General features: G+C 33.1%; 5 protein-coding genes across 7 annotated transcripts in view; 4 read left to right on the forward strand and 1 right to left on the reverse strand.

Annotated features, from left to right (window-relative positions):
- The first annotated feature begins 314 nt into the window (after positions 1-314).
- Positions 315-17,738, forward strand: LOC145746040 (soma ferritin-like). The gene is made up of 5 exons (XM_082564219.1): positions 315-335; positions 467-562; positions 17,191-17,337; positions 17,408-17,533; positions 17,604-17,738. The coding sequence occupies exons 1-5, from the start codon at positions 315-317 to the stop codon at positions 17,736-17,738; spliced, it is 525 nt and encodes a 174-aa protein (XP_082420345.1).
- LOC145745298 (uncharacterized) lies at positions 1,792-4,195 on the reverse strand. Its single transcript, XM_082563334.1, has 5 exons — positions 3,573-4,195; positions 3,408-3,429; positions 3,056-3,229; positions 2,934-2,981; positions 1,792-2,669 (listed from the first exon to the last, which is right to left on the reverse strand). Exons 1-5 carry the CDS (start codon positions 4,023-4,025, stop codon positions 1,846-1,848), a joined length of 1,521 nt encoding a protein of 506 aa, XP_082419460.1. The 5' UTR covers positions 4,026-4,195; the 3' UTR covers positions 1,792-1,845.
- Positions 5,614-6,005, forward strand: LOC145745549 (tubulin-specific chaperone A-like). The gene has a single exon (XM_082563661.1). The coding sequence runs from the start codon at positions 5,668-5,670 to the stop codon at positions 5,953-5,955; it is 288 nt and encodes a 95-aa protein (XP_082419787.1). The 5' UTR covers positions 5,614-5,667; the 3' UTR covers positions 5,956-6,005.
- LOC145745548 (uncharacterized) lies at positions 6,634-8,317 on the forward strand. Of its 2 annotated transcripts, XM_082563660.1 has the most exons (3): positions 6,634-6,789; positions 6,885-7,020; positions 7,077-8,317. In XM_082563660.1, the coding sequence occupies exons 1-3, from the start codon at positions 6,709-6,711 to the stop codon at positions 7,229-7,231; spliced, it is 372 nt and encodes a 123-aa protein (XP_082419786.1). In that variant the 5' UTR covers positions 6,634-6,708; the 3' UTR covers positions 7,232-8,317. The 2 variants fall into 2 exon arrangements, with proteins under 2 accessions (XP_082419786.1, XP_082419785.1); XM_082563659.1 differs by having other exon boundaries at positions 6,885-8,317.
- An 885-nt stretch (positions 17,739-18,623) lies between the features above and the next one.
- The window catches only part of LOC145746086 (SH3 and PX domain-containing protein 2B-like), a 77,044-nt gene continuing 68,209 nt past the window's right edge, over positions 18,624-27,458 (forward strand). Inside the window, exons 1-13 of one of the 2 annotated variants that reach the window (XM_082564275.1) lie at positions 18,624-18,730; positions 19,238-19,318; positions 19,781-19,933; positions 21,007-21,098; positions 21,383-21,417; positions 22,060-22,095; positions 23,429-23,560; positions 24,414-24,530; positions 24,672-24,786; positions 25,088-25,314; positions 25,596-25,798; positions 26,169-26,653; positions 27,036-27,131. In XM_082564275.1, coding sequence (XP_082420401.1) covers positions 18,650-18,730; positions 19,238-19,318; positions 19,781-19,933; positions 21,007-21,098; positions 21,383-21,417; positions 22,060-22,095; positions 23,429-23,560; positions 24,414-24,530; positions 24,672-24,786; positions 25,088-25,314; positions 25,596-25,798; positions 26,169-26,653; positions 27,036-27,081 — 1,803 coding nt within the window. In that variant the 5' untranslated portion in view covers positions 18,624-18,649 and the 3' untranslated portion in view covers positions 27,082-27,131. The remainder of the gene's footprint in view (positions 18,731-19,237; positions 19,319-19,780; positions 19,934-21,006; positions 21,099-21,382; positions 21,418-22,059; positions 22,096-23,428; positions 23,561-24,413; positions 24,531-24,671; positions 24,787-25,087; positions 25,315-25,595; positions 25,799-26,168; positions 26,654-27,035; positions 27,132-27,458) is intronic. The other variant, XM_082564276.1, reaches the window with a different exon arrangement.

Genomic DNA, 27,458 nt, shown 5'->3' on the forward strand with positions numbered 1-27,458 from the left:
ATTTAAGGTTTGTTTTTATAAAGAAATTTTGTTGTTAATAAATCAATACAAGGCACTCTAATAAAACGAAGATTAACCAATAAAATTTCCCAAAGCGTTGCCTGTAAAATCAATCAACAAAAGAAGCGTTTTCAGAATGCTTCAAACACTTTTTTTAAAAGCCACGCTTTTGTTAATTACTCGCCTACTTTAAAATTGCATTTTACGTCTTGTTTAGCCTACTTTTGCGAATAGGTTTGAATTTAATGTAAGTGTGTAAGGTTAATAAGTAGGATAACCTACAATTGAACTTTTTGGTGTTTTTAGGCATAGCAATGACACCACTAGTTATTAAGGTTAGTATAAGATATTTAAATATAATAAGATATTTAAATATACTTTTTCGTCTTTATATATTAGAAATAGGCTTGGCTTTTTAAAATTATGTTATTTTTTGGTTTGATTAATGTTATTATTATGTTTACAGGCAAACAGTGGAGGGGTGTGGGATAAAGAATGTGAGGAAGGTTTAAACAATCAGATTAACCTAGAGTTGTACGCCTCATATGTTTACATGGCTATAGTAAGTAAAAAAAGTGTTTTTTTTTGTGGGAAAGTCGAATGCGCGACCTAAACATATAGTAACATCAGTGACTCCGACCCAGTCTCGAGTTGCCTGTGGCAGTTTGGGATATTATAGATTATAATTACCCAGTAATTATGCTGCTGATTAAGTGCTGGCTCAGCAGGAGTTCGTACCGGTTATAGCGCCTTACTCAAGGGCTGTACATTATGAGGTCAGTGGGGATTGAACCCACGACCCCATGTGTTGTGTAGCAAGTGTTCTTACCACTACACCACGCTGCCGGCTTTATCACATAAGTTATGCGTTCGATCCCCACTGCACCAATGTCGCAACATCGTAGCGCAATTTCCGGCCATATATTCAAATAACTATAGATAACTGCCAAAGAAAACTTAAGAATTGGTCGGGGTTTTTAGTTGTGAATTTAATTTTAAAAACAACAGGCTATTATATAACCTTGTAGAAAATGCCAAAATTGCTGTTTTTGAAAAACACAAATTTTACTAAGTTTTGGTAAAATATGATTTTTTAGACGTTTGGGTGACTTATATTAAGTTAGAAGTGTTTTTTTTTTGCAAGAAAATTTTTTCAATTTTATTTTTTCAATTAATCATTTAAAACAACCGCAAGATGATGCACGAGAGTCATTTTTTTTATTTCTTACTTTTTCATAAAAACGTGATTTTAAAATGATTTAGATTCAAAATTACAAGTTTAAATGACTTAGATAAGACTGCAACAAAATATTTTTTTGATTATTTTTCGAAACAACAAAGTTCACTATAAATAGTTTTAATTTTGGGGGCAACCTTTAACTTGCCATATTGTTGCTTTTATGACATCACTAAGCAGTGTTCACGTGATCAATTAATGACCTCAACACATGACGTATTCAACGAGTGACGTCATAAATTATTGTAACAAAGTATTTTGATCCGAGTATTAACCAGAAGCAAGTTATGCAAATTATTATTCGGACTTTAAAGGTGTAATCATTCCCGTCCTATCAGGGGAATTCCCCTGCTTACGTCATCTTAATGACGTCACAATTTTAACGACGCTAAGTTCTCTTATGTTATTTTATATTTTGTACAAGATTCCCGGCCTGTGATTGGCCAATTTTTGTTGATTGACGTTTTAAGCCACGCCCATTCGTATTTTTTTTAAGTTTAATGATTAAGCTTTCTAACTACTCCCGTGTTTATTTAAAACCTTGTAGGTGTTGGGTAAGTAATTTATTGACAACAATTTAACGCAATCTACTTAATTTTACAACAATTTTATTTCTTGGTTAAACCTCGAACTTTAACAAGTTTCTCTTCACACTTTTTAATCAACATGCTTTTATCTTCATCACTCATATCTTTAGCATTCTTGTAAGCCTCCAATGCCCTCACATAATAACCTTCTGCCTCTGATGGTTGTTGAGCTTTGTTGAGATACCATCGACCAAGCAAGTGCAAGTGGAACCCATAAACCCCATACTCATTTGCTGAAGATCCCAGAACATCCTCCATCAACTTCACTGCTTGCTGACTTGTTTGGGTGGGATCAACATCGGACAAATATTCACACACAGCTATGTAATATAAACACCTGGCTTCCACTTCACATCTCACCTTCACATCAGATTGTGTGTCGTTGTGGACGAGCTCTGTCATTTCATGCATGAGTGGTGTCACATGATGTTGGATGACACTTTTCATGTTTCCATCTTCTTTCATTTTAAGAACATAATTATACAGACCATTCACACAAGACTCTGTCGCTTTAACAGATTGGTTGAGCACTTTACTACCAAGACCATACAACCCACCAGCTGCACTGTAGAACAAGATTGACTCCAGATATTTCTCCTTACCTTGAAGATGGATAGCAAATAACTGGACTTGCTCAGCACTAACTTGGATGTTGCTTTGAATCAGGGAAGAAACCTCGTTCTTGGCTTCCATGGCATTGTCATATTGGTTGGTCATCAAACAGGCGACATAATATTGGGTCAGCTTTGGAAGGAGGTCAAAGGTCACACCAAACTTGTATTTTTGCTCATATTGGAGAATGGTTTTGTCGTTACTTTTACTCTTTAACTTGTTCCAGATTGATTCTTTAATAAAGTTAACTCATGTTAGAAACAGTTCCTAATGTTAAACATATTAAAGTTGCCATAACAACCATTTATTGGTAACTGTTACGTCATAGTGTGTTACCAACATACTATAAATTGTTGATTTTAACTTTGCTGTATTGTTCGTTTTAGTAATTAAAATTTTAATTAAATTTAAATTAACGCGTGTTGCTAATTAGTTAATACAACATTGACCCCTTTTTGCAACGAACTGTGACGTAACAATCACCAAATTTAACCAACCTTCTGAAGCAAACAGTTCCTCCAGATCCTTAGATGTTACTTCCAATCCTAATAATTAAAAGAAAGTTGTTAAAGTTGTTCTCATAAAACATTTCACAAAAACTTAACTTTTATTAACTTACCAATTTGCCTTCTTTTCACTGTTTTGGTTGCCATGGAAGCAGTCACGCTTGGATGAAAACTGGTCATGCTTCCGTGACCACTGTCAGAGGTCATCTCACTCTCAAGGTCAAAAGGTCGCCCCAACCCAGAAAATCGATCTTTAACATCCAAGAGACCAAACTCGGACGAAATATCTGGATATTTTGTATTATTATAAACTAGTTTTTAGGCCTATGTTGTTTAACAAGTTGTCTTATTTAAATATCATATAATGCAATATTTAATAGATTTGTGGTAAGTTGACTCGTTTATTGTTAACTTAAAACTACTTGAGGCATATATAACCATTTATATAACAAATACATAACTTACCTTTTGTTACTTCTTTCTCTACCTAAAACAAAAAAAAAACTTTAATTTTATTCGTATTAAAAGTAAGGTTTAACACTATCTGAAACAGGTTAAAAGTTAAGCTTAAAGTAACACAAACTACCTTAAAGTGTTATGGTTTGATATAGATAAAAATTTTTCACTTACCTTCTTATTAAACAACTCAGAAATTGTGATCCGAGCATTTTCTTTCATCTCTTCAAAATCGTCAGCGAAACTTTCGAATACTTCGTACTTCGTCATGACAACGGATTCAAACTTTCCGATGTCGTCATCACCTGGATACTGGGAAAGATATTTGTTTAATCTTTCAAGCATCGACTTTGAACTATAATCGAACATGAACTGATCAGAAGCTTCCTGGTTCTTGGTGCAAACGCTGACAACCAATGATCCTGGTCTGATGGACTCGATGATTGCATCTCGACCCTCCACAATTTTGTCCAACACTCCCCTCCAGAACGGCCGAAGTTCAGGTCTTAAAGCAACATAAGCAACCCCAGCTACTGCCACAGCACTGGCTATTGTACGTGCAGGTTGCCCTTCCAATCTCATATCGAAACTACCTTGTGCAACTTTTAAGTCAACTATGTCTGCCATTTTCAGATGTTTTAAGCTAAAGCGAAAATTATGTTTAATTTAAGTTAAATATTAATATAAATTGAACTTATTTTTAAAACTTAACAGTTTAATATGATTTTTAAATCTCCGTAGTTTTATTTAAAAATAGTTACCGACATTTAAACTGAATAACGAACTAAAACTATTGATTTTGAATATGTAAATCCTTTACCAACGAAATAATAGTAAAAACCTTTAAAATTGTTATAACAACGTTATAAATAGGTTTTCATATTGTGTTTCCATGGTCGACTAGTTCTGTATTAAGTTCACCTAGACAGCTAGACAATGACTATACCAGAGCTACGTTTAAAATACATTGTCAATATTGTGAATTGATATTTTAAGGTTTTTTGGTTGGCAGACCTTTAACTTTTTGCGACGCCTTTAATCTTTACAGATCATTTTATCAAAGTGAAGAAATGCTAGTCTACGATTTGCTAAATCGCTGACATCAAAAACTTGATAAGATTAGGCATTATTATTTTGAATAAAACTGTATTTTAATAAACATTTGAAGTTTTGGTCTATTTAATAATTTTATTATATAATTCTAACTATATAAAATTTCATTCAATTAGAAATATAGTTTCAACTAAAAAATCCTGACGTTACAAATAATAAAATATTAATCTTTAGTGCCTCCTGACGGAAAACTTTAAAAATTCCCCGTTTTTTTCAGAAAATTTTATTTTCTAATGCGCACGTGCTCTTGTATATTTTAACTTTTGTCATGTTTAGCTTAGATTTAAATGTTATTTGTCAGTAAATTGTTGGTAAATATGTTGATATTTTTACAGTTTATAAACCTGACTTTATAATAGGTTGGGGTTGTTAGTAAAAAATGATCAAAACTATTTGTTAAATACAAACAACAAACTCGCAAATGTGCGGGCACCAAAGTTAATTAGTTTATCGTTAATTAACAAAGTTTTTTTTTTATCTTCATCTTCAATGTGGGAAGGTCAATGTGCGACTTAAACATAGAGTAACATCAGTTACTCCAACCCAGTCTCAAGTTGCCTGTGGCAGTTTGGGATAATATAGATTATAATTGCCTGTGATAATTATGCCACTGATTAAGTGTTGGCTTAACAGGAGTTCATAATCGTTTATAGCGCCCTACTCAAGGGCACTACAGCATGAGAGCAGTGGGGATTGAACTCACGACCTCATGTGGGTGTAGCAAGTGTTCTTACCTCTACACCACGCTGATTAAAATTTAACTTTAAATCTAACGCTAAAAATTATTATCAAACCAAGAAACGTTTTATTTTAATCCTTTTAATTTAATTAAAAAAAATTAATCATCGTTAACAAAGTTAATATTTTGTGTTACGAATTGACGAACTTAATTTTTCGTATAACTGTGCCCACCCACAAATTGTTAAATATTTTTAACAAGATTGACACTGGCAGTTGGCAGAGGAAACATCTGGTTCAAACATTTGTATTTAAAATTTTATTTAAGGTTTAAAGAAGATAATAATTAAAAACTTATTGTGACATTTTATAGAAACTTTTTAGCTCGGTTTTAATAAAAATTTAAAGTAGATGAAGTTTTAAAAAAGATTCGGATTTAAACTGGAGTCGTAAAGAGGATTTTGAAAAAGAAGAGAAAATGTACAAGAAGGAAGCAAAGGGGATCGAGGAACAAATTGTGAAGATGAAAGCATCCAAAGAGGATAAATATGTGATCCAGAAGAGGAAGCTAGTCTTGGAGGAATCAAGGATGATGATTCCTGATAGTCAGAAGTCCGGAGTAAAACATCTGACAACTTTGTTGGAACAGGATGAGAATTGTAAAGAGGGGATCTTTATATCTCAGCAGAGACCATCCTGGAGGAGATTTAGAAACATTCTTGAGGTAATACAATTTACCACCATAAGTATGTCCAATATTTATTGATTTGTTTAACTTCATCAAAGTTCGTGTGGTTAGTCAGGCTTATATTCTACGTCATCTCATGTCCTTTTATTTAATATATGAACGTGTAATAACACGATATTGTTTTGTTTACTTTTCTGCAGCTTTTCATTGCAGTTTGGTTCCTAATTTTAATGTTATTAACATCCTGGGTTAAAGATATTTTTAAATTTAATTTGAAACAACTAAATTTTAAACCCAGTTTAAGTCAAAATGATTTTACTTGAATAAATTTTTATTGAAAACTTTTGACAGCGATCTGAGGTACAAGGAAGCGTTGGTGTTTCCTGCAGGTCACGTGGTCACACCGGAAGTGTTGACAAATTCAAAATTTATTTCTTTTAATATTTTTTTGTTAAGTTATTTCTTGGGATTTTTTATTTTGTTTTTAGGCGATGATGACTTCAAACGTAGATTCTCCGCTCAAGAGCAAGAGGGAGAAAAAGTGGGAAACGAGAGAGTGAAATATGAGAGAAAGGAAAGAAGGGTGATATTAGGAAGAGAGAATAAAAACATAAAACGATTTGTAAGAGAAATTTTAAGTTAATAAACACAAACATACTACACTTGAGTTATGACATCATACAACTGTGTTATGATGTCACAAGTAATAAGTAAATGTTTTGTCATACTAACTAGTTTATTACGTCACAGAAAGCTCGGCCTTCCTCGTGTTCTCGACTTTCTTGAAGTTTTTCCGACATATTAAGTAAGCTGCTCACTCATGCGTCAAACATGATTATTGCGTCACAATCAAACACAGATAACAAAGATGACGTCACTGGGTTATATTCGAATTTATTCTCAGCTTTGGAGGTAAAATTTTTTTTATGAATACTTTAAATTAATTTTAGGATTTTTGTTTGTCGCAAGTGGGCGCTCATAAACTTAAATATTTTTCAATATTAAAGCATTTAAGTGATGGAAACATGAAGTTGACCGACGAACCCAGTCTCGCTCTGTTGGAGATGACCTTTGACCTTGCCCAGCACGACCAACGTAAGACGAACCACAACGCGAACAAACGACCTCATTCTTCATTCTTTGGTGAGTCATACGGACTGTTTGTGACGTCATTTAAACCCCTTATTTTATATGTTTAGTTGACATGGCGTTACATGACCACATCACCCCTACGTCACCCATTTCACCTCGATCGCCCATTAATGACGTCACACCCATTACCGTGACCCATCGTAATGGAACAAAGGGTCTATCGGTCCCCGCTTCGAAGGCGAGCCCGAACTCACGATGGTGATGTGTTCGACGAATCTTCGATCCTGGAGGAAAACGAGGAAGAAATTGCTCGAATTGATCCTCCGAGTGATCTTGTGTTAAGTTCGGGCGAGTTGACTCAACGCAGAAGACGCGGTGACGTAGACAATCAACAGAACAATAACTCGTCCGTGGTTCTAGATCGTGATTCTGGTTTTGCTGAATCTTACCACCCAACATTCCAACCTTGTTGGGGGGCAACACTGGAGGAAAATACCCCCCTAATCACCTCCCTGAGGGCTCTAGGAGGATGCGGGGTCGACTGGAACAGCAATGAAAATACAAAGTTTAATTATGACGTCATTAAATTATGATTTAAATTTTTGTTGATTGACGTTTTAAGCCACGCCCATTCGTATTTTTTTTAAGTTTAATGATTAAGCTTTCTAACTACTCCCGTGTTTATTTAAAACCTTGTAGGTGTTGGGTAAGTAATTTATTGACAACATTTTAACGCAATCTACTTAATTTTACAACAAATTTATTTCTTGATTAAACCTCGAACTTTAACAAGTCCCTCTTCACATTCTTTAATCCACCAGCTTTTATCTTTATCACTCACACCTTTAGCATTCTTCCAAGCCTATTAATATTTAATAGATTTGTGGTAAGTTGACTTGTTTATTGTTAATTTAAAACTACTTGAGGCATATACTATAACCATTTGTTAAGTCCATTTATATGAAACTGATTTATATTTTCTCATTAATTTTAAATACAATTTCACACTCGGTTGGACACCATTAGCCGCTATTGTGCGCTTCTTTTTGGATCGCCTTATCGCCTGGTCATTTCAAGTTTTTCCCTTTTTTCCAGCGTTCTTAGTCACGTGATTTGTGTTTCGCCTTTTTTGTCTTTATTTGTATCGTAACTTGGAATAATTTTGGAATTCTACTTTTAGTACGTCATATATTTAGAATACGATTCGCCCTGTTCTAACAATTCATAAATGGTCTTTAGTTAGTTTTTGTTAAAAGTAATATTGATTTGTAAGTGTTAAGCCAGTATTGTTTTTTGTTAATTGTTTTTCTTGTGTACTGAATATTGAATACATTGTAGAGTATTTCAATTGTTGTGTCAGTCGAGTTAGACAGTTGCAATTCTGGGCCCATTATCGGTATTATTTTTATATTAACTGAGATCAATCTGTGATCAAGGGGCGTATTTTATTCTCCGATCAACCTATTGTTGGTCACGTGGGGTATAGTTAGACAAACCCTACATTTATTTATGAATTGTATGACATTTGGTCATATCATTGAGTTAGTATAGTTAGTTAGATTTGTAGATTGTTTGACTTAAGATCAAGTTTGGATTTATAAATTGGGATATATAATTTCGAAAGGATTTTTTGGATTTACATATAAGAATGAATTTGGAACCAAGTACCAGCGGTCAAGCTTCGACATCGAAGCCCGTCGAAGAACCCAGTGTCGATCCGAAGTCTGCCCGAAAAAATGCTTTGGCAAATTTTACTCGAATTGAAAACCAGCTCCTTAAAGAAATCAATGCTCAAAAGGAGGCAAAGCTGTTTAAATGTTTATCGGCGTGCAACGAATTCTTGGCTGTTCAAGCTGAAGTTGAAAAGCCAAAAGCACAGGCCAAAATCTATGAAGTTAAAAGCCGATATGCGACAATGAACGAAAGGTATCAAAGTTTTCTATCTTTGTGTGTAACCTCTGCTCCACCAACACATGGAGCTCCTTCAGTAATTGGGTCCCGCCATTCTGGATCTGTTAGCTCGCAAAGAAGCAGAGGTAGCGTTGAGGCGCTTAAAGTTCAAGCCGAACAAGTTCAAAAGGAAGCTGAATTAAGTCTTCGGCAGCTTGAAATTCAAAAGCAACAAGAAGAAGAAAAAGCAGAAGAAGAAGTCCGCGAGGCCGAAGCTAGGGCTCGTCGGAAAAAGCGCACTGCGGCCCTTAAAAGCATGGGCGCACAAATTGAGCTTGAAAAGGAAGTAACCAGGGCTCAATCCAAAGTTCTTGAAGCCGAAGCCGAGTTAGAGGGTAGCGTTTTTGGGTCTGACGGATTCGTAGAAAGGCCATCAATTTCGCTTCGACAATTCGCTTCACCAGCTGCTTTGGGGATTGATCAAGCCATTAACAGCTTATCACCCAAACGGAGTGACCCAACCCCTATCTTAGTTACCCAAACAGGCTTAGTTACCCAAACGGGGACAGTTCGTAAGGGAGTTGGCCCGATCATCAAGGCATTACTACCAGCGCATTCATTTTGAGCAATGCGATAAAAAATTTTCCGACATGAAAGGGAGGCGATTTCAATCGAAATCAAATCGGCCTGCCAGCAAGAGCTTTAACGTGAAGGAGAAAAGTTCGGCGCCATTATTATTTGTATGCTGTCCTTTGTGTAGGAATGGACACCAGCTGTGGCGTTGCGAAATCTTCAAAATGAAAACGTCGATCGATCGATATAATTTCGTGAAAATTAAAAGGTTGTGTTTCAATTGCTTAAGAGAAGGCCACATGAATAACAATTGTCCGACAACAATGGCCTGCAAAACATATAGCAAAAAACATCACACTTTGCTTCATTACAACAAACCACAACCGAATGAAAACTTAAACGCACCTACAAATAATGAGAACGCCGAAGAAAGAGCTGTCACCGCCTGCGGTACACAGAAAAGTAAAAATGTGAAACGGTTCAAGGTGCTTCAAGTAAAGGTTTGGGGCAGCAACCCAAACAAAATCGTCCAAACTTATGCATTTTTGGACGACGGTTTCGACACAAGTATGTGTACTAAAACGTTAGCCAATCAATTGGGGCTTAACAAAATCGACCGCCATGTACAGCTATTTACAGCGAATTCACTTACCGAATATGATACCATTGTTATATTCAAGGCATTAATGAAATCGAGTCATTTAATGTAGACGAGCTTATTGTTTTAAACGACCTGGTTGATGTAAGTGAAAGTATACCAACTAAAGATGTAGCAAACCGCTACGCGCATCTTAATGATCTCACGTTTCCGAGACTTAAGAACGCAAAAATTGAACTGCTTCTTGGTAACAATGTACATGAAGCCTTTAGGTTAAAGGAGCAACGTGTGGGTAAACCTGGTCAGCCATTTGGCCTGCATACAGCGCTTGGCTGGACACTATTTGGTTCTGACTACTCTAAAAGGTCAGATAACAACGCGCGAAACATTAATTTTCTACATAGCCTAGATGGCATTGATGCTTCATGTAGAATATTGGTCAACTCGTTTAATCAAGACTTTAAGGATTTAAACGACGTTCAACGCCATGAGGCCTCAATAGAGGATAAAAGGGCTTTGGGAATAATGAAATCGATCGTTGAAAAGGTTGACGGTCATTACCAAATTGGATTACTGTGGAAGGACGATCTTGCAAGACCGTCAAATAATCGGAAAATGGCTGAACGAAGGCTTCAGTACTTAAAGAAGAAATTGCAAGCTAACCCTGAACTTTTTTCCAGATATAGGGATAAGGTTACTGAATATGTAAATAGTGGCCATGCCACAATGATTTTAGATGGTGAAATTAGGAATTTTTAAGTAACTTTAAATATTATATACCTCACCATTTTACAGGGCCTAAATTTCGTATTGTTTTTGATTGTGCTGCTAAACATTTAGGCCTATCTCTTAATGACTATTTGTTACAGGGGCCTGATTTAACTAATAATCTGGTTGGCGTACTTTTGCGCTTTCGCCAGGAAAAAATCGCTTTAGTTGCAGATATAAAGGGCATGTTTCACCAGGTGTTCGTTGATCCCAATGATCGGGATGCCTTTAGGTTCTTGTGGTGGCCAGAAAACGACCTGTCGCGAACTCCGGTTGATTACCGCATGAACGTTCATATTTTTGGCGCGACGTCATCGCCGAGTTGCGCTGCATTTGCATTACGTAAGACAGCTGACGACAACCTGACTGGTGCGAACGAACAAACCCCGAGTACTGTAAGGCAAACTTTTTATGCTGATGATATGTTAAAATCGTGTAGTAGTGTAAATGAAGCCTTGCATTTGTTACGTGATATTCAACCGCTTCTTAAAAGCGGCGGCTTCCATTTAACTAAGTTTATTAATAATGACAAAACTATACTTGCTTCTGTTCCTTTGGCATCGTCAACGTTAAATCTTACATGAGTTGCCAACTGAACGTGCGTTAGGTGTTTATTGGGACACCGCCCTTGATTGTTTTAAGGTGAAGGTAAACGTTCAATTAAAACCTTCCACTAGACGTGGTATTCTTTCTATGGTAAGTCAGGTCTATGACCCATTGGGCTTTGCCCAACCATTCATTTTACCTGCACGTAAATTACTGCAGGAAGCATGCAATTCACAAGTAGGTTGGGACAATCTGTTACCCAACAGTCATATCACTAAATGGAATGCATGGTTACGTAATCTAACCCTTTTGGAGCGTATAAGCGTTCCCAGATGCCTGAAGTCTTCTTTAAGCATGTTAAAAAGTATTCAGCTGCACACGTTTTGTGATGCAAGCAGTATTGGCTATGGAGCCGTTAGTTATCTTCGTGTTGTTGATTTGCATGATGTGATTTTATGTTCTTTTGTTATGGGCAAGTCTCGCGTTTCACCTTTGAAACCTGTAAGCACGCCGAGACTTGAGCTTACGGCAGCTGTTATTGCCGTAAAACTAAGCACGCTAATTCAGCAAGAGCTTGAGTATAAGCTGGGCGACATTTTCTACTGGACGGATTCGACGACGGTGCTTCAATACATTCTTAATACATCAACACACTTTCGTTGCCAATAGATTTGAATTTATTCACGGTCTTTCTAAGCCGTGTCAATGGAGACACGTTGACACCAAACGTAACCCGGCTGACATAGCATCTCGAGGTCTTATGCCAGACAAAGTAGATAAGGCCGAAATTTGGTTTAATGGCCCGCAGTTTTTGGGTCAAGTTGTTAATGAATGGCCCGCTCGCCCACAAGTTTTACCACCGCTTGCCAACGACGATCCTGAGTTGAAACAAGAACCAGCAAAGTGCAATTTCACAAAAGAAATTAGCAGCACTGGCATTGAGCGCCTTTTTTCTCGCTATTCATCTTTTTCCCGATTACAACGCTGCGTGGCATGGCTTCTACGTTATAAGCAATACCTGAGGTGGAAGGCTGAAACTCGAAATTTAGCAGCAAGTTCAACTTCGTTTAACACCAATTTTCTTAGTCGTCAGGAGATAGATGCTGCCACTACTGCTATTGTACATGCTGTTCAGCGCGACGTTTTTCCCGAGGTTATTAAGTTGCTTTCTAACCATGAGAACTTTCAGTCGCCTGTAGTAATGAGTAAAGGAGAACTTCGCAATTCAAAAGTTCTCAGCTCGTTGCAAAAGTTGTCACCCATTTTGGTCAATAATGTAATCTATGTTGGAGGAAGATTACAAAAGTCTTTGGTTGATAGGAATGCAAAGCATCAAATGATCTTGCCTTCAAACCACCCTGTCACTGCCCTCATTATTTCATCTCATCACATACGTCAAGGTCATTCCGGAACCTTGCATGTGGTAGCCTCTATCCGGGAAAGTTTTTGGATTTTGCGTGGCCAGGCAGCTGTTCGAAAGGTACTACGAAACTGCAGACAATGTAGACGATGGAACGCGAAAATCGGTGAACAAATAATGGCCGCATTACCCTTATCAAGGGTTACTGCCAACAGGCCACCATTCACCTGTGTTGGTGTCGATTATATGGGCCCCATACCTGTCAAGCTGGGACGGAGCCAAGTTAAGCGATATGCTTGTGTTTTTACCTGTATGGCCACCAGAGCAGTCCATATTGAGGCACAGTCGCTTGAAACAAGTGCCTTTATAGATGCATACAGAAGGTTCATTTCAAGAAGGCCAACACCGAAACAAATTTTTAGTGACAACGGCACTAATTTCGTCGGTGCCGAACGTGAATTGCGTATGGGTATAAGGAAATGGAATAAAAAACAAATGCATGATGCTATGTTGCAGAATGAAATAGATTGGAGATTTAATCCCCCTGCTGCAAGCCATCAAGGCGGAGTATGGGAGCGTATAATAAGAACAGTTCGAAAAATTATACGTTCAATCACCGGTGAACGAGTTCTTGACGACTACGGTCTCATGACGTTGCTCACTGAAGTTGAAAGGATCTTGAATAACCGACCTTTAACCCCTATTAGTGATGATCCGCGAGACTTGGAAACGCTTTCTCCAAGTATGGTTTTAAAAGGAGCAATCGATGTGTCATTGCCCCCTGGAGAATTTATAAAAGCGGATGGTTATAAAAAGTCATGGCGCCTGACTCAACTAGTCGTCGATCAATTCTGGACGCTATGGCTAAAAGAATATTTGCCGCTTTTACAATTGCGACAAAAATGGCTTCGGCCCGTGAGAAATTTTTCTGTTGGTGACGTAGTGTTGATTGTGGATGACACAATTAAAAGAGGATACTGGCCGAAGGGAATTATAGAACAATGTGAAAGTGACTGTAACGGACTTGTACGACGCGTGCGTGTAAAAACCGCCACAACGGTCCTTTGGCGGGATATTAGAAAGCTGTGCCTTCTCGAAGCGCAGCAATAACTTAAAACGCGTTTTTCTTTCATTCATTATTGCATGTATCGTTATCATTTCACCTCATGTCACTCGTGTGAACTTTCGTATTTTCTTACCCTTTGATGTGTACGATTATCGTATATTGTTATAATGTAATGTTTTCTTTTTTGACGATTATCTCACGTCATACTGTTTGCTGCATGCTCACAGTGTATATTGGTTTCGTTTTTGATATAATGTACTTTGTTTATTGTGAAATGACTTCGTATATTTTGTTGTGTACTCGGTCATTTGGGGCCGGAATGTTAAGTCCATTTATATGAAAACTGATTTATATTTTCTCATTAATTTTAAATACAATTTCACACTCGGTTGGACACCATTAGCCGCTATTGTGCGCTTCTTTTTGGATCGCCTTATCGCCTGGTCATTTCAAGTTTTTCCCTTTTTTCCAGCGTTCTTAGTCACGTGATTTGTGTTTCGCCTTTTTTGTCTTTATTTGTATCGTAACTTGGAATAATTTTGGAATTCTACTTTTAGTACGTCATATATTTAGAATACGATTCGCCCTGTTCTAACAATTCATAAATGGTCTTTAGTTAGTTTTTGTTAAAAGTAATATTGATTTGTAAGTGTTAAGCCAGTATTGTTTTTTGTTAATTGTTTTTCTTGTGTACTGAATATTGAATACATTGTAGAGTATTTCAATTGTTGTATCAGTCGAGTTAGACAGTTGCAATTCTGGGCCCATTATCGGCATTATTTTTATATTAACTGAGATCAATCTGTGATCAAGGGGCGTATTTTATTCTCCGATCAACCTATTGTTGGTCACGTGGGGTATAGTTAGACAAACCCTACACCATTTGTATAACAAATACATAACTTACCCTTTGTTACTTCTTTCTCTACCTAAAACAAAGAAAAACTTTGATTTTAATCGTATTAAAAGTAAGGTCACTATCTGAAACTGGTTAAAAGTTAAGCTTAAAGTAACACAAACTACCTTAAAGTGTTATGGTTTGATATAGATTAAAACTTTTCACTTACCTTCTCATTAAACAACTCAGAAATTGTGATCCGAGCATTTTCTTTCATCTCCATAAAATCGTCAGCGAAACTTTCGAATACTTCGTACTTCGTCATGACAACGGATTCAAACTTTCCGATGTCGTCATCACCTGGATACTGGGAAAGATATTTGTTTAATCTTTCAAGCATCGACTTTGAACTATAATCGAACATGAACTGATCAGAAGCTTCCTGGTTCTTGGTGCAAACGCTGACAACCAAATGATCCTGGTCTGATTAACTCGATGATTGCATCTCGACCCTCCACAATTTTGTCCAACACCCCCCTCCAGAACGGCCGAAGTTCAGGTCTTAAAGCAACATAAGCAACCCCAGCTACTGCCACAGCACTGGCTATTGTACGTGCAGGTTGCCCTTCCAATCTCAAATCGAAACTACCTTGTGCAACTTTTAAGTCAACTATGTCTGACATTTTTAAATGTCTTAAGCTAAAACAAAAATATAGTTTAATTTAAATTTAATTATTTAAGAATAATTGTAACTTTACTTAAACCAGAAATAATTTAACATATTTTTTAATCAAAGTTATCTTTAAACTATGTTATCTGCATTGAAACGAACACTACAGTTTATATTAACTTTATTTCATGCTTTACATTATGTTTAAAATAGTTTAAACGTTAACTTAATTTCTACACACCAGGGCAAAGTTTTTTCTCTTAAATGTTTAACTACCAACCTGCGCACACAGAATGTCAAACAAATATTAAATAAGAATTTACGAATGTTTCAGATAACTGCATTTTTATGATCAGATTTCATTACAGGGCCACCTAACAAATATTTACCCAGTAAAACTTTATTTTATTTTACATTTTTGTTGTAATAAAGTTAACTTTTATTTTACTTATATATTTTATGTGTATTAACGTTGTATTTATACTCCTGTTTTTGTATTTGATTCTCAATTTATTGGACAAATTTGTTTTTGTCTAAAATTAAAATTAAGGATAAAAAATCGCTTGCCAAGGTAGATACGCATAGAGATACTAATATATATAATATGCGAATGCAAAAACAATTACTTTTTTCCCCAATAAAATTTGAAATTTTTGTAGTGGATACTAAGTGCTATAAATAAAGGTACAACTGGCTTTAGCATTATTGTTTAAATATTTAAGGTTAGTTGTAAACATTGTGTTTAAGCTTTTTTGTTAGAATGTAGTTGTTTGTAAAATTACAGGCACAAAATTAAGCTTGTATAGTTTGGAAAATAAAAACAAGACAACATTATCTTGTTTCATTTGTTTGCGTCGCCAAGTCAGCGTTAAAGTTTAGTTCTTTGTCTTTTGAAATGATAGTTCTTGTATTTACTTAATTCTAAACGAATTAGGATTTTATTTTTGGTTTATGGCTATAAATTATTAACTTTTTTGATGTTAATATGAGTTCATTTAATTTTTTCATTTATATCTGTAGCTTGTTAATAAAATCCTGATTATAATCCATTTTTTGTTTTTGTTGAATTTATAAATTAAATCTTTTAAAAGTTATGGTATTAACCTGTTTTATAATACTATGTGCATTATTTTTTTAGCACTCTAATAAAACGAAGATTAAGCATTAAAATTTCCCAAAGCGATGCCTTTAAAATCATTCAACAAAAGAAACGTTTTCAGAAAGCTTAAAACACTTTTTTAAAATCCACGCTTTTGTTAATTACTCGCCTAGATTACAATTACGTTCCAGATTTAGCTTGGCTTACTTCTGTGCATAAATTTCAATTTATTGTAAATGTGTAAGGTAAATAAGTATAGAATAACCCACAATTGGATTTTTAGCTTTACAACTACATGTTTATGGAGCATAAAACCTTTTTTGGCATAGCCATGACGCCACTAGTTGTTAAGGTTAGTTGTACATCAATAAAACAAGTAACTTGTAATATGGCATTTAAATATACTTTTTCGTCTTTATATATAGAACATTAAAAATTATGTTATTTTTTGGTTTGATTAAATGTAATGTAACGTTTGTAGGCAAACAGTGGAGGGGTGTGGGGTAAAGAATGTGAGGAAGGTTTAAACAATCAGATTAACCTAGAGTTGTATGCCTCATATGTTTACGTGGCTATAGTAAGTAAAAGGGCGTTTTTTTATAACTTGATGTTTTGGGTTTGATCCCAACTGCTCCCGTGCTAAGCACCCTTGAGTGAGGCGCTATAAACAGTACAAACTTATGCTGAACTTAAAAACCAATTGCCAGGTAAAATTTCTGGCAAAATGCTCTAATAATTGCACATAAATGCCGAAAGAAAATTTAAGACTGGGTCAGGGATTTTGATTGTGTATTTAATGTTTTTTTAACGCAGGGCAACTTTTTCAACCGGGACGATGTTGCCGTAAAATGTGTTTGCAAATATTTTAAGAAATATTCAGACAAGAATGCAGCTCATGTTAATCAAATGCTGGAGTTTCAAAACAAAAGAGGAGGAACTTGCAAGTATTTTCAGATCAAGGTAAACACTTTTAAAAAGTGGTAAACCCCTAAAATATTGCAAATCTTTTAATTATAACATTTTTTTGTAGCCACCAGGTCCATTTGATCCTTCAAACTTCAACATATTAAAAGCCATGCAATGCGCTCTTGCACTTGAAGTTAATGTAAACAAAAGTTTGCTGGTTTTACACACAACTGCTGAGCAGGACCCTGTGGTAAGATAAAGGTTTTAACTCGTTAAATTAATCAGTTTGATAATTTTTTTAACTTATGTATACTTTATAGTTTCAAGATTTCATTGAGGATAACTTTCTTCACGAGCAAACTGACGTCATCAAGAAGTTGAAAGATAATATCACGAATCTAAAAAAGACCGGCAATGGACTGGGAGAATATGTTTTCGATAAATATTTTTCCTAGCCTTTCTACTAATGCATGTTAATTAAAATAAACATTAAATATATTTATACTGTTGTTTTTGTATTTAATTCTAATTTTATTGGAACAAATTTGTTTTTTGTCTTAAAATTAAAATTGAGGATAAAAGATCGCTTGCCAAGTTTCTACTACGGTCACAAAGTTTCTACTACGGTCACGAAGTCTTGTGCAAATATTTTTATTTGTTTAAAATGTTTCAGCGATTTTTTCCAGACATTTGTTTTTAAGTTACTTGTAATATTATCTTAATATTAAGGTTAGTAGTGTACCTTAAGGCAGAAAATAGTTTTATATCTCTGATAAGATTAGGTTTTGTATAAATAATGTTTATATTTGATAAAAAATAAAAAGAGAAAAACTTAAAAAATTTAGTTTGTTATAGGTTTTAGTTTGTTAAATTAAAAAATTGACACTGGAAAAGAAAGATAACATGTTTTTGCACATTATTATTAAAAAAAAATATTAATTTACTGCTTATTTTATTTCAAATACTGTCTAAAAAAACTGTATTTAAATACGGCTAAATAAAATTTTTTGCAATAATTTAAATGCGAAATCCCCGCTGTTTTAAAAAAAAATTCAAGTGTCCGGTTACCGTTTGCAGCAGTATTGTACTAAGTTATTGGAAAATATATTTATTAAAAACGGATTTTTACGTTTTGTTTAATATGTATAGTACTTGTAAAGTGCTCTTGCCTTTAATTTTATAAGTTTAGCTGTCTGGCTGTGTTTTTATTTATAAATTAAGCAAAACACAAACATACAGACAGACAAAAGTTTATATTAGTATTTTAAAACATGAAAATCATATTCAAAATAAAATTATTAATTTGTGAATAATAAAATTAAATGTTTCTGTTTAGAAAGTGAAAAGTTTGTTAAATGATTCTAGAATGTGTCCGGTCGTGCGGAGAAAATTAGTCGACGCAAAAGTCACTGATGCGGAGAAAAGAAGATACCCATCGAAGCATTACGTAAATTATTTTAATAAACCTTAAAATAGTGCGAAATAAAATTATGAGTGGTTTGGAATTTTTAGAAAAACCGGCAGCGTAGTGTAGTGGTAAAAACACTTGCTACACCACACATGAGGTCGTGGGTTCAATTCCCACTGCTCTCATGCTGTAATGCTGTAGCGCCCTTGAGTGATGCGCTATAAACGAAATGAGCTCCTGCTGAGCCAGCACTTAATCAGCAGTTAAAATATCGGGCAATTATAATCTATAATATCCCAAACTGCCACAGGCAACTTAAGACTGGGTCGGAGTAACTGATGTAACTCTATGTTTAAGACGCGCATTCCAGTTTCCCAGAAGGATAAAGATATATACAAAAAAAAATATATATATAATATAGCCTATATTTTGTTATAAATTTATACACGAAAGTTTATTGACAAAATCATAAAATTAAACTAAATGTATTCAAAACAAACATAAAACTATCATATCAATTAAAACAAAACTAATATTTTATTTTAGGTTTATATAATTCAAGTTACTTGGGACGATGGAAGTAGCACCGTTATATTCAGAAGATATTCAAAATTCTTCGATTTTCAGGTAAATTTAATAATTATTTTTATTGTTTTTTAAGATGATATCTATTTATTGTTTGTTTGTGTTTTTAATTTTACAAAATTTAAAAGTGGCATAAATACCATTAATTAAAAACTTAATAAGGTATTTTTATATTAACCAAAATAAAGATATATTTTTGTTGTATTTTTTAAGTTTTAATATAATTCCATAAATCACAAATAAAATAAACACAAAATAGTTTATAATATGAACCTTATGTTACCTAAAACCTTGCAGATAATGTTGAATTATTAATGCAGTAATTGATTGCTTTTCACTTAGGGCTTGAATTATCTTAATGCATACCAGACAAAACAAAGAGAATTCTTTTAAATATTTAATTAAATGTCTGTGCAAAAAATTTTTATTTAATTTAAGTCTTAATTAGTGTTTTAAAAACTGTCATTTTATTTATCAAAATTTTAAATTTTTTTTCGTTTTCAGATAAGTTTATTGGAGACGTTTCCACATGAGGGAGGTATTAAGGACCCCTCCGATAGGGTAATTCCCTTTCTCCCGGGTAAGATCTTGTTCCGGAGGAGCAATATTCGGGATGTTGCCATGAAGAGATTGAAACCAATTGATGAATATTGTTCAGTAAGTATAAAATTTAGGCTATTTTGTTATTGGGATTTTATATTTGAATTATTGTTTTTGTTTCTTATTTTTTTAACAATTTAGTAAAGAAATTGTAAAACTATTTATGTGTATATATAAAATTTCAAATAAAAAAATTACAAAAAATTGAAACCCATATTGTAGGAAGTTTACATAATGAGGAAATTATCAATTTCCTTAACATACTTTTAACCAATTCTCTTCAATATTTTAATCACTTTTCAATGGCTGAATTTTTATTTAAAATAATTAGGTATATTAATATTAATTAAAAACAGACCTTTTTATGGGTTAACATCTTTGTTTACGTTTACAAAATTTGGTTTTAAATTATATTCACATTTTTGTGCATTTTTTTGAAATTTAATCGTTTTTAAACCCTTAAATATTTAATGATTTTTTATATAAATTTATTTATAGACTAATTGCTTGGGTTTAGGCAAAACAACGGAAATTGTTTAAATGACTCAAAAATTTATTTCCTAAAAATTTACCAAAATTTTTGACATGTTGGTTTTTATGTCAAAAGTTCATTATTATATTTTTATTTTAAACAAAAATTTGACTTCTCTAGTGAATTATTTTTTGGTATTTAGTCATTTATGGCATCATTTTGTTGTTCATAGAATTTTTTTTAGTTTTAAATAGATTTTATGTTTAATTTTTGATAGCCTACCTTTTTTTTTTAAATTGTCACTTTTTTGCGTCAATGGAAAACACAATGACGTATAAGTGATTTATAAAAACAAGGAAATATTAAAAATGTAACACGGGCTCCCAGTTAAAATTGAAATTTGTCATTTTTTGTCTTGTTTTAAAAGGAAATGGTTGATATTTTGGAAATACAATAATTCTTTTATTTATAAACATTTTTTTTTCTTATTTTATATCCTTTTTTTTATGTGTTTTAAATCAAATTTGCAATTTAAAAAAAAAATATCAGAATTTCCTCAAAAAAAACTAAAAATAATTCTATTAATTTAGAATAAAAATGTTTTTAAATTAACAATATTTTAACAACAATTTTAATCCAAATTTTTATTATTTTTCAGTCTTTACTTAAACTACCAACCCACATTAAGGAAAGCAGTCAGGTTTTAGATTTCTTTGAAAGCAAACCTGAGGATTTAAACCCAATTAAGGAGTAAGTATAACTTCCCATTTAACTCTTTCACATTTGTGGCCACATTTCAAGACCTTATTATTATGGGGGTTTACATGTTGTGGGGTTTAAAGAGTTTTAATGATTACCTAAATTTGGAATTTTGTAAATTTGCGACTAAATTGAATTTTAAAAGTTTTTTGCCAAACTAAGAAAATATTTTAGGTTTTAAATATTGTTACTTTATAATAATAAGTTTAAGTATTTGTTGAATTTTGACATAAACATCAATTTTCTAAGAAATTAAATTTTGTTTATTTTTTTAGAGAAAGTTTTAGTAAAAGAAAGAGAAACGAGGAAGGTGAGTCATCTTATGATGTCATAATTTTGTTTATGACTCATCATTAAAATGGGGGTTTTTAACTTAATTCATAAAAACTTAAATTTTATTTAAAAATTAATTTTTTTTTAATATAAAGAAAATCTAAAACTTTAAATTGGTTAAAACATTTTTAGCAATTGTTTAAAAGCAGAATTACCCACAATTTGATAAATTTTAAATTATTTAATAAAAAAATTATAAGTTGATATAGTAAGTGCTGACAATGGTTCATTGTTTACCACAAACCCAATATTATGACTCATATTGAGGTTAATTCTATGTTTCTGTGGTTTTCTGATTTTATTGATAAAAACATTATTTTTATTTGTGTTCTTATTTTAGTTTATAACTAGCATAAAGCAACACTACGCCCTTATATCGTCATTTTTATGTTGGCATGGATTATATTTTTGTTTATTTAAAGTAAAACAACATAATTTTAATTAACACTAACTCTATCAACTTAAAACTTTAACTAATATAATTTTCAAGCAGCCCATATATTCATATTTTAAGAAGGTTTTAGCAACATTGGTAACCACCCAACAAGCAAAACTAAATTAAAATTTTACTGTTAACTTAAAGCCCCATATTTTATATAAAGTTAAGTTTTGTTCGTAGTCAAACATAAAAGCGTTCGTAGGACTCGGTCGTTTGGTAAGTAGCATGCCCCCTAGTGTTTCTAGCATGCTATGTGTTGTTGTCATCCAACTAAGTACAGCATGTGAGTCTGTGTGTGTTTTAAACTTATGAAGTAGCATGATTTTAAATGAAATTGTGCTACAGATTTTTTGAATAATTAAAAGTTAATTTTGTTTTGTAGGGGTACCTATAAAGTAAACAGAAATGAATGTATATCAAATCGATTAAATGAAATGCATATTTTAAGTGTATTTGAAATATATAAGGGTTGATGTAAGGGTTTAATTATGGGACCCTTTAATTTCATTTATCATACATTCAATTCAGTATATTTTATAGGCACTGTTTTGTAGCATGATCATTTTTAAATTGTTTGTTATAGTTTTTGTTTTTTTGAGTTTAATATTAAGTTAAAAAGACAACTATGAGTTGGAGTTATCTTAGATATTATTCCTAAAAGTGTTAATGATTTAATAATTTAACTCAATTGTAGAAGATATAAACTTATTTTTAAAATATTAATAATCATTTTGATGTGGCAAGTGTAGTAATAATATATTTGTGACACTTATTATTAAGCTATTTAAACCCAAATGACTATTTAAATAAAAGTTTGTTTATTAAATTACTGTAAATAAGTCAATATAGTATCATTTTTATTGTATAAACTTAATAATATTATATATAAGATGTGTAAATTATTCAGTACTTAACAAATTAATGCTAAACTCATAATAACAACAAAAAATTTGCAATTTTAATTTATCATAAAATTAAGTTACTAATTATGAATATTGTAAGAAATAAATAATTAACATCTTAGAACATTAATCAAAGCAATCTTGTAGCAGTTAAATAATTTAATAATTAATTACTAATTAACATAATGCACTGGTAGTAATAATTAAGAGTTGAAAGGTTTTGATGTAGCCAGACATTTTAATTTTGTAACTTGGCACCCGATGTAAAAGGATGTTGTTCTAATGTTACTGTGATGTCATACTAACAAGTCTGTGTTGTCATATTGTCTGTTATTAGATATATAAGTTAAAAACTGCAAAGTTAATTTTTTTAAAGTTTTTTTTTGCATGGTTAAAGATTTTAAAAGATTTTAATAAAATGTTAAAACTTTTGTTTTAAGTTTTTGTGGTTTTTAATATTAATTCAATGCAGGAAAAACTAATTTTTTGTGTTATATTTTTAACTTTTTTTAAGTTTATTTTACAAATATTTTAACGTTATCATATTTTTACAACATTTTTTTATTTCCACATTAACCATTTTATTATTTTTCTTCACAAAATCCTACAATAACATTTAAACTTTAACCACTATTATGACATCATAGATATTGGGGAAATCTCTGGACCAATCACGTTGGAGCAATATATGGCAGTGGCTGATTACACTCGGACCCAGCCCAAAGAATTTTCTGTGATTTCGGGGCAAATGTTGGAAGTTATTGAGAAAAATGAAAATGGTAAGAATACAGTTTTTGTAAAGACTTGGTGTCCCAGGTTTTAACCCCACTTTGTCATAGCAATTAGTTAAGACTAAGGCCTAAGGTCGTGGGTTTGATACCCATTGCCGGTATATAATTCATATTGCATCGGTTAAGGCTAAGGCCTAAGGTTGTGGGTTTGATACCCATTGCCGGTATATAATTCATATTGCATCGGTTAAGACTAAGGCCTAAGGTCGTGGGTTTGATACCCATTGCCGGTATATAATTAATATTGCATCGGTTAAGGCTAAGGCCTAAGGTTGTGGGTTTGATTCCCATTGCCGGTATATAATTAATATTGCATCGGTTAACCCTAAGGCCTAAGGTCGTGGGTTTGATTCCCATTGCTGTTATTATAAATTAAGTTGTATATTTGCTTCCCTTACGGTCAAAATTTAATTGTCGTATGTGATTACAACTTACAACCAATATTTGGCGGAGTTAATTTAATTGAGCACCACAAACAGCAGTTTAATTTTTCGGGTTACATATGTTGTCCGGTTCTGTACAAAACATAATTAAACTACGGTCCTTCTAAATTCTCTTCTATGGTAAACGGAACGTTGTTTTTTCTAACGTAATTTACCGGTTACTGTCGGGTAAATCTAACTTTAAAAACAACTTGTAACTCTGACACTAATTTACTACTCAAAAACCTATAACACAAGTTCTTATTCCTTGGGGCTATAAATTAAACATCTACTAAGCACCAGTATACAGATAGGATTGTCTGAGATTAGGGTTTACTTTGTTTAAATCAACTTTATTGCAAAATAAAAACGATTTAACGTTAGCATTAAAAATAGTAAATGTTAACATTTTCATCTAGGTTGGTGGTTTGTGAGTGACATAGAGGGGGAGAGGGGTTGGGTACCCGGGGTTTATTTGGAAAAGCTGGATGGAACAAGCGAGAATTTGGTCACAAAGGAGGCAATAGAAGGAGAAGGTATGTAAGGAGACAATATAAGTTAATAAAGTATTGTACACCAATATAATAATAAAGTATTGTAAACACTTTAAAAATGTAATCCAAATTTTTCATTTTTAAATTTTTTCTTTTATTACGTAATATTGTGTTTATCCTCAGGTGAGAAATATATAACGACGAGTCAGTTCAGTGGAGGTGAGGGAGAAGTTGGGTTCGGGGTTGGGGTAATAGTTGAAGTTCTGCAGAAGAATCTGGAAGGATGGTGGCTCATTAGGTGGGTTAAATTCTAATTTAGGGTATTAAAAGCTAGTTTGTTCCTGGATATGGTCACCCTTTATTTTTGCCATTTTTCTTTGTATTTATTTATCTTTGATGTGGGAAGGTCAACCTTACGCCCTTAACATAGAGTGATATCAGTTGCCCCGACCCAGTCTTTAGTTGCCCTTAACAGTTTGGGACATTGTAGATTATAATTGCTTAATTAATAAGTTGCTGATTAAATGCTAACTCAGCAGGAGTTTGTTTTAAATTTTTAAATTCCTGATAAAATTTTAACATAATTTTTTTTGTTTAAGTTATAATGGCAAAAAAGGTTGGGCCCCCGCTTCTTACTTGGAACGAACCTCGGACTCAGTGTTGAGAGGTCGCAGAGTCACAAACTGGGGTCAACATCGTCGAAGTTTACCCTCCAACAGCATCAACACCACGACCCCTTCACCCTTGAGTCACCCTCAACCAAGTTCAACTTCAAGCAGCCCGAAAAGAAAAGTCGATATTAAACAAAACACTTCAGTTGCAGCAGGTGAGTTTTTGTTAATTTTTTAATTTATTTTTGATCATTTAAAAAGGAACTCAACCCTGGCCAGTTGCCTTTGCAAGTTTTGTTCTTTTTTTAATTTGGTTTAAAAATGGCAAAAATTTTTAACCAACTGTAACCAACTGGCACAAGCTAAGTTTTTGTAAAGAATCTTACCATTTTTTTGCTAATTTGGATAACTTGTTAAATCAACAAACCCAACAAATATTTTTACTTTTTTAACACTTATTAAAAAAAATTATTTTAAATTAATTTCATTTTTTTAGTGGCTGCAGCTTTTTCTTCAAATCGTACCCAACCACCCCCCAAACGATCCACTCTAAGAAGGGGGTCCCAGAAACCCAAGGAACCCTCTCCACTACCCCCCTCACCTGTGTGCAGTGAATCAGTGTATGAATATGTTACCGCGGCAACCTTTAACGCCCAGATTCCTGAGGGAATCAGTTTCAAGGAGAACAAAAGAATCAAAGTGAGATTTAAAAAAGTTTTTATCAGAAATAATTTACAAAAACATCCAACCCTTAGAGCCAACTCTAGAGTCTTACCATTTCTGTACAATGGTTGTTTCCCTGTTTTATGGCCCTCATTTTAATTGTTGTTTTAAGGTTAGAACCAATACATGTCAGTAGTAATTTGCCCAAGCACCACAAATGGCAGTTTTATCTATTTTAAAGGCTTATAAATTGAACATAAATATTTGTAAAAGTTTTTTATTTCCTAAGCTTTAATATATGCAGATTGCGGTCTTGGTGATATTGTCTGTTAATTAACTTTTTAATTAGTATGAAAAGTGCCATTACTGACTTAAAAACCATTTTTATTTTTACTCTAAATCTCAGGTCCTTGAGAAGTCCCCGGGTGATTGGTGGTACATAGAAGTAGATGGGTGCGAAGGGTGGGCCCCCGCTTCCTATATTGAGAAACAGTTTAAACCCCCAAGACCCAAGCCCCCTGTCGATGTTAAGAAAAGTTTGGGGCCAAAAAAATCTGACCCCATTCGTTCCTTGTCCCCTGTTCAACTCGTTAAGAATGACCCCGTGACCTCTGACCCCGAGTATTTAAAACCCAGTAGGGTTAAAATGTTGGGTATCGATTCGACCCCGGTCAACTTGGAACCAAAAGCATCACCAGCAAAAAGACCATTACCTAATCTACCAGGTGCTAAACCAATAACAACCACTTTAACTAAACCGGATGAAAACTCGATTAGAAAAGTTCCTTCAATCAAGAAAATAGAAAAACCGAAGATTATTCCGATGAAAAAGGAGGTGAAAGATGATGTCATAAAGAGAAATGCGTCGCCACAGAGACCATCTTATCAGCTGTAAGTTGTTTTAAAATTTAATTTTTCTTGAATATAATTATAATGTTTTGCTATTTTGTAAAGTAAGTCATTTCAGTTGTTAAAAGTCTGAGATTTTTTTAAATTTTTGTGATATATTTGCCTTATTTTTACTAATATTCAAGCTAATTGTACAAGTCTGTATTAATAATGGTTTAATTGGGGATTTTTGTTTCTTGAAAGTCTATTTTGGTTTTATATTTACTGTCAGACTGTCCACTAATTTAACACTTTATAATTCAGAATAAATATCGTTTGTTAATGTAAGGAAAATTATCTTCACAACAAAATTAACACAAAGATTTGTCTACCACTAATTAAACATTAACTTAAATACTTAAATTCTGTATTAGTTTATTTGCAGGCAAACAGTGGAGGGGTGTGGGGTAAAGAATGTGAGGAAGGTTTAAACAATCAGATTAACCTGGAGTTGTACGCCTCATATGTTTACATGGCGATGGTAAGAATCAATATTTAATCTAATATTAGTGTTCATATGTTTGTTTTTGTATAAGTCTATGTTTTTAATTATCCTAAAATCTGTTAGTATTGATTTTAAAGCTATAAATAAAATATTATGTTAAATTGAATTCCAAATGTGTTTCGACTTTGCTATAAAGAATTTTTAATTCTATTTTTTGGGTGTTAAAAATAATCTGTAAAGTGGTAAAATTAGCAGCTTTTTAATTGGTTTGGCTTAATTATAACTAATCGACTACTTGCATTAAATTTGTTAATTTTTACAGTAATCTGTTTAAAAAAACGATTTTTTAAGTTAATAGCAAAA

The sequence above is a fragment of the Corella eumyota genome, chromosome 3, assembly GCF_963082875.1.
Source record: "Corella eumyota chromosome 3, kaCorEumy4.1, whole genome shotgun sequence".
In the NCBI taxonomy this organism is placed as follows: Eukaryota; Metazoa; Chordata; class Ascidiacea; order Phlebobranchia; family Corellidae; genus Corella; species Corella eumyota.

Bases quoted from the DNA above. Each gene is read 5' to 3' on its own strand.
- LOC145745549 (XM_082563661.1), top strand. From the start codon at position 5,668: ATGTACAAGAAGGAAGCAAAGGGGATCGAGGAACAAATTGTGAAGATG.
- LOC145745298 (XM_082563334.1), bottom strand. From the start codon at position 4,025: ATGGCAGACATAGTTGACTTAAAAGTTGCACAAGGTAGTTTCGATATG. The intron at 3,430-3,572 runs GTAAGTGAAAAA...TTTTTGTTTTAG, and splicing joins CTGAGTTGTTTAATAAGAAG to GTAGAGAAAGAAGTAACAAA. The intron at 2,670-2,933 runs GTTGGTTAAATT...ACTTTATTAAAG, and splicing joins GGAACTGTTTGCTTCAGAAG to AATCAATCTGGAACAAGTTA.
- LOC145746040 (XM_082564219.1), top strand. From the start codon at position 315: ATGACACCACTAGTTATTAAG. The intron at 336-466 runs GTTAGTATAAGA...TTATGTTTACAG, and splicing joins TGACACCACTAGTTATTAAG to GCAAACAGTGGAGGGGTGTG. The intron at 17,338-17,407 runs GTAAACACTTTT...ATTTTTTTGTAG, and splicing joins GCAAGTATTTTCAGATCAAG to CCACCAGGTCCATTTGATCC.
- LOC145745548 (XM_082563659.1), top strand. From the start codon at position 7,173: ATGGAACAAAGGGTCTATCGGTCCCCGCTTCGAAGGCGAGCCCGAACT.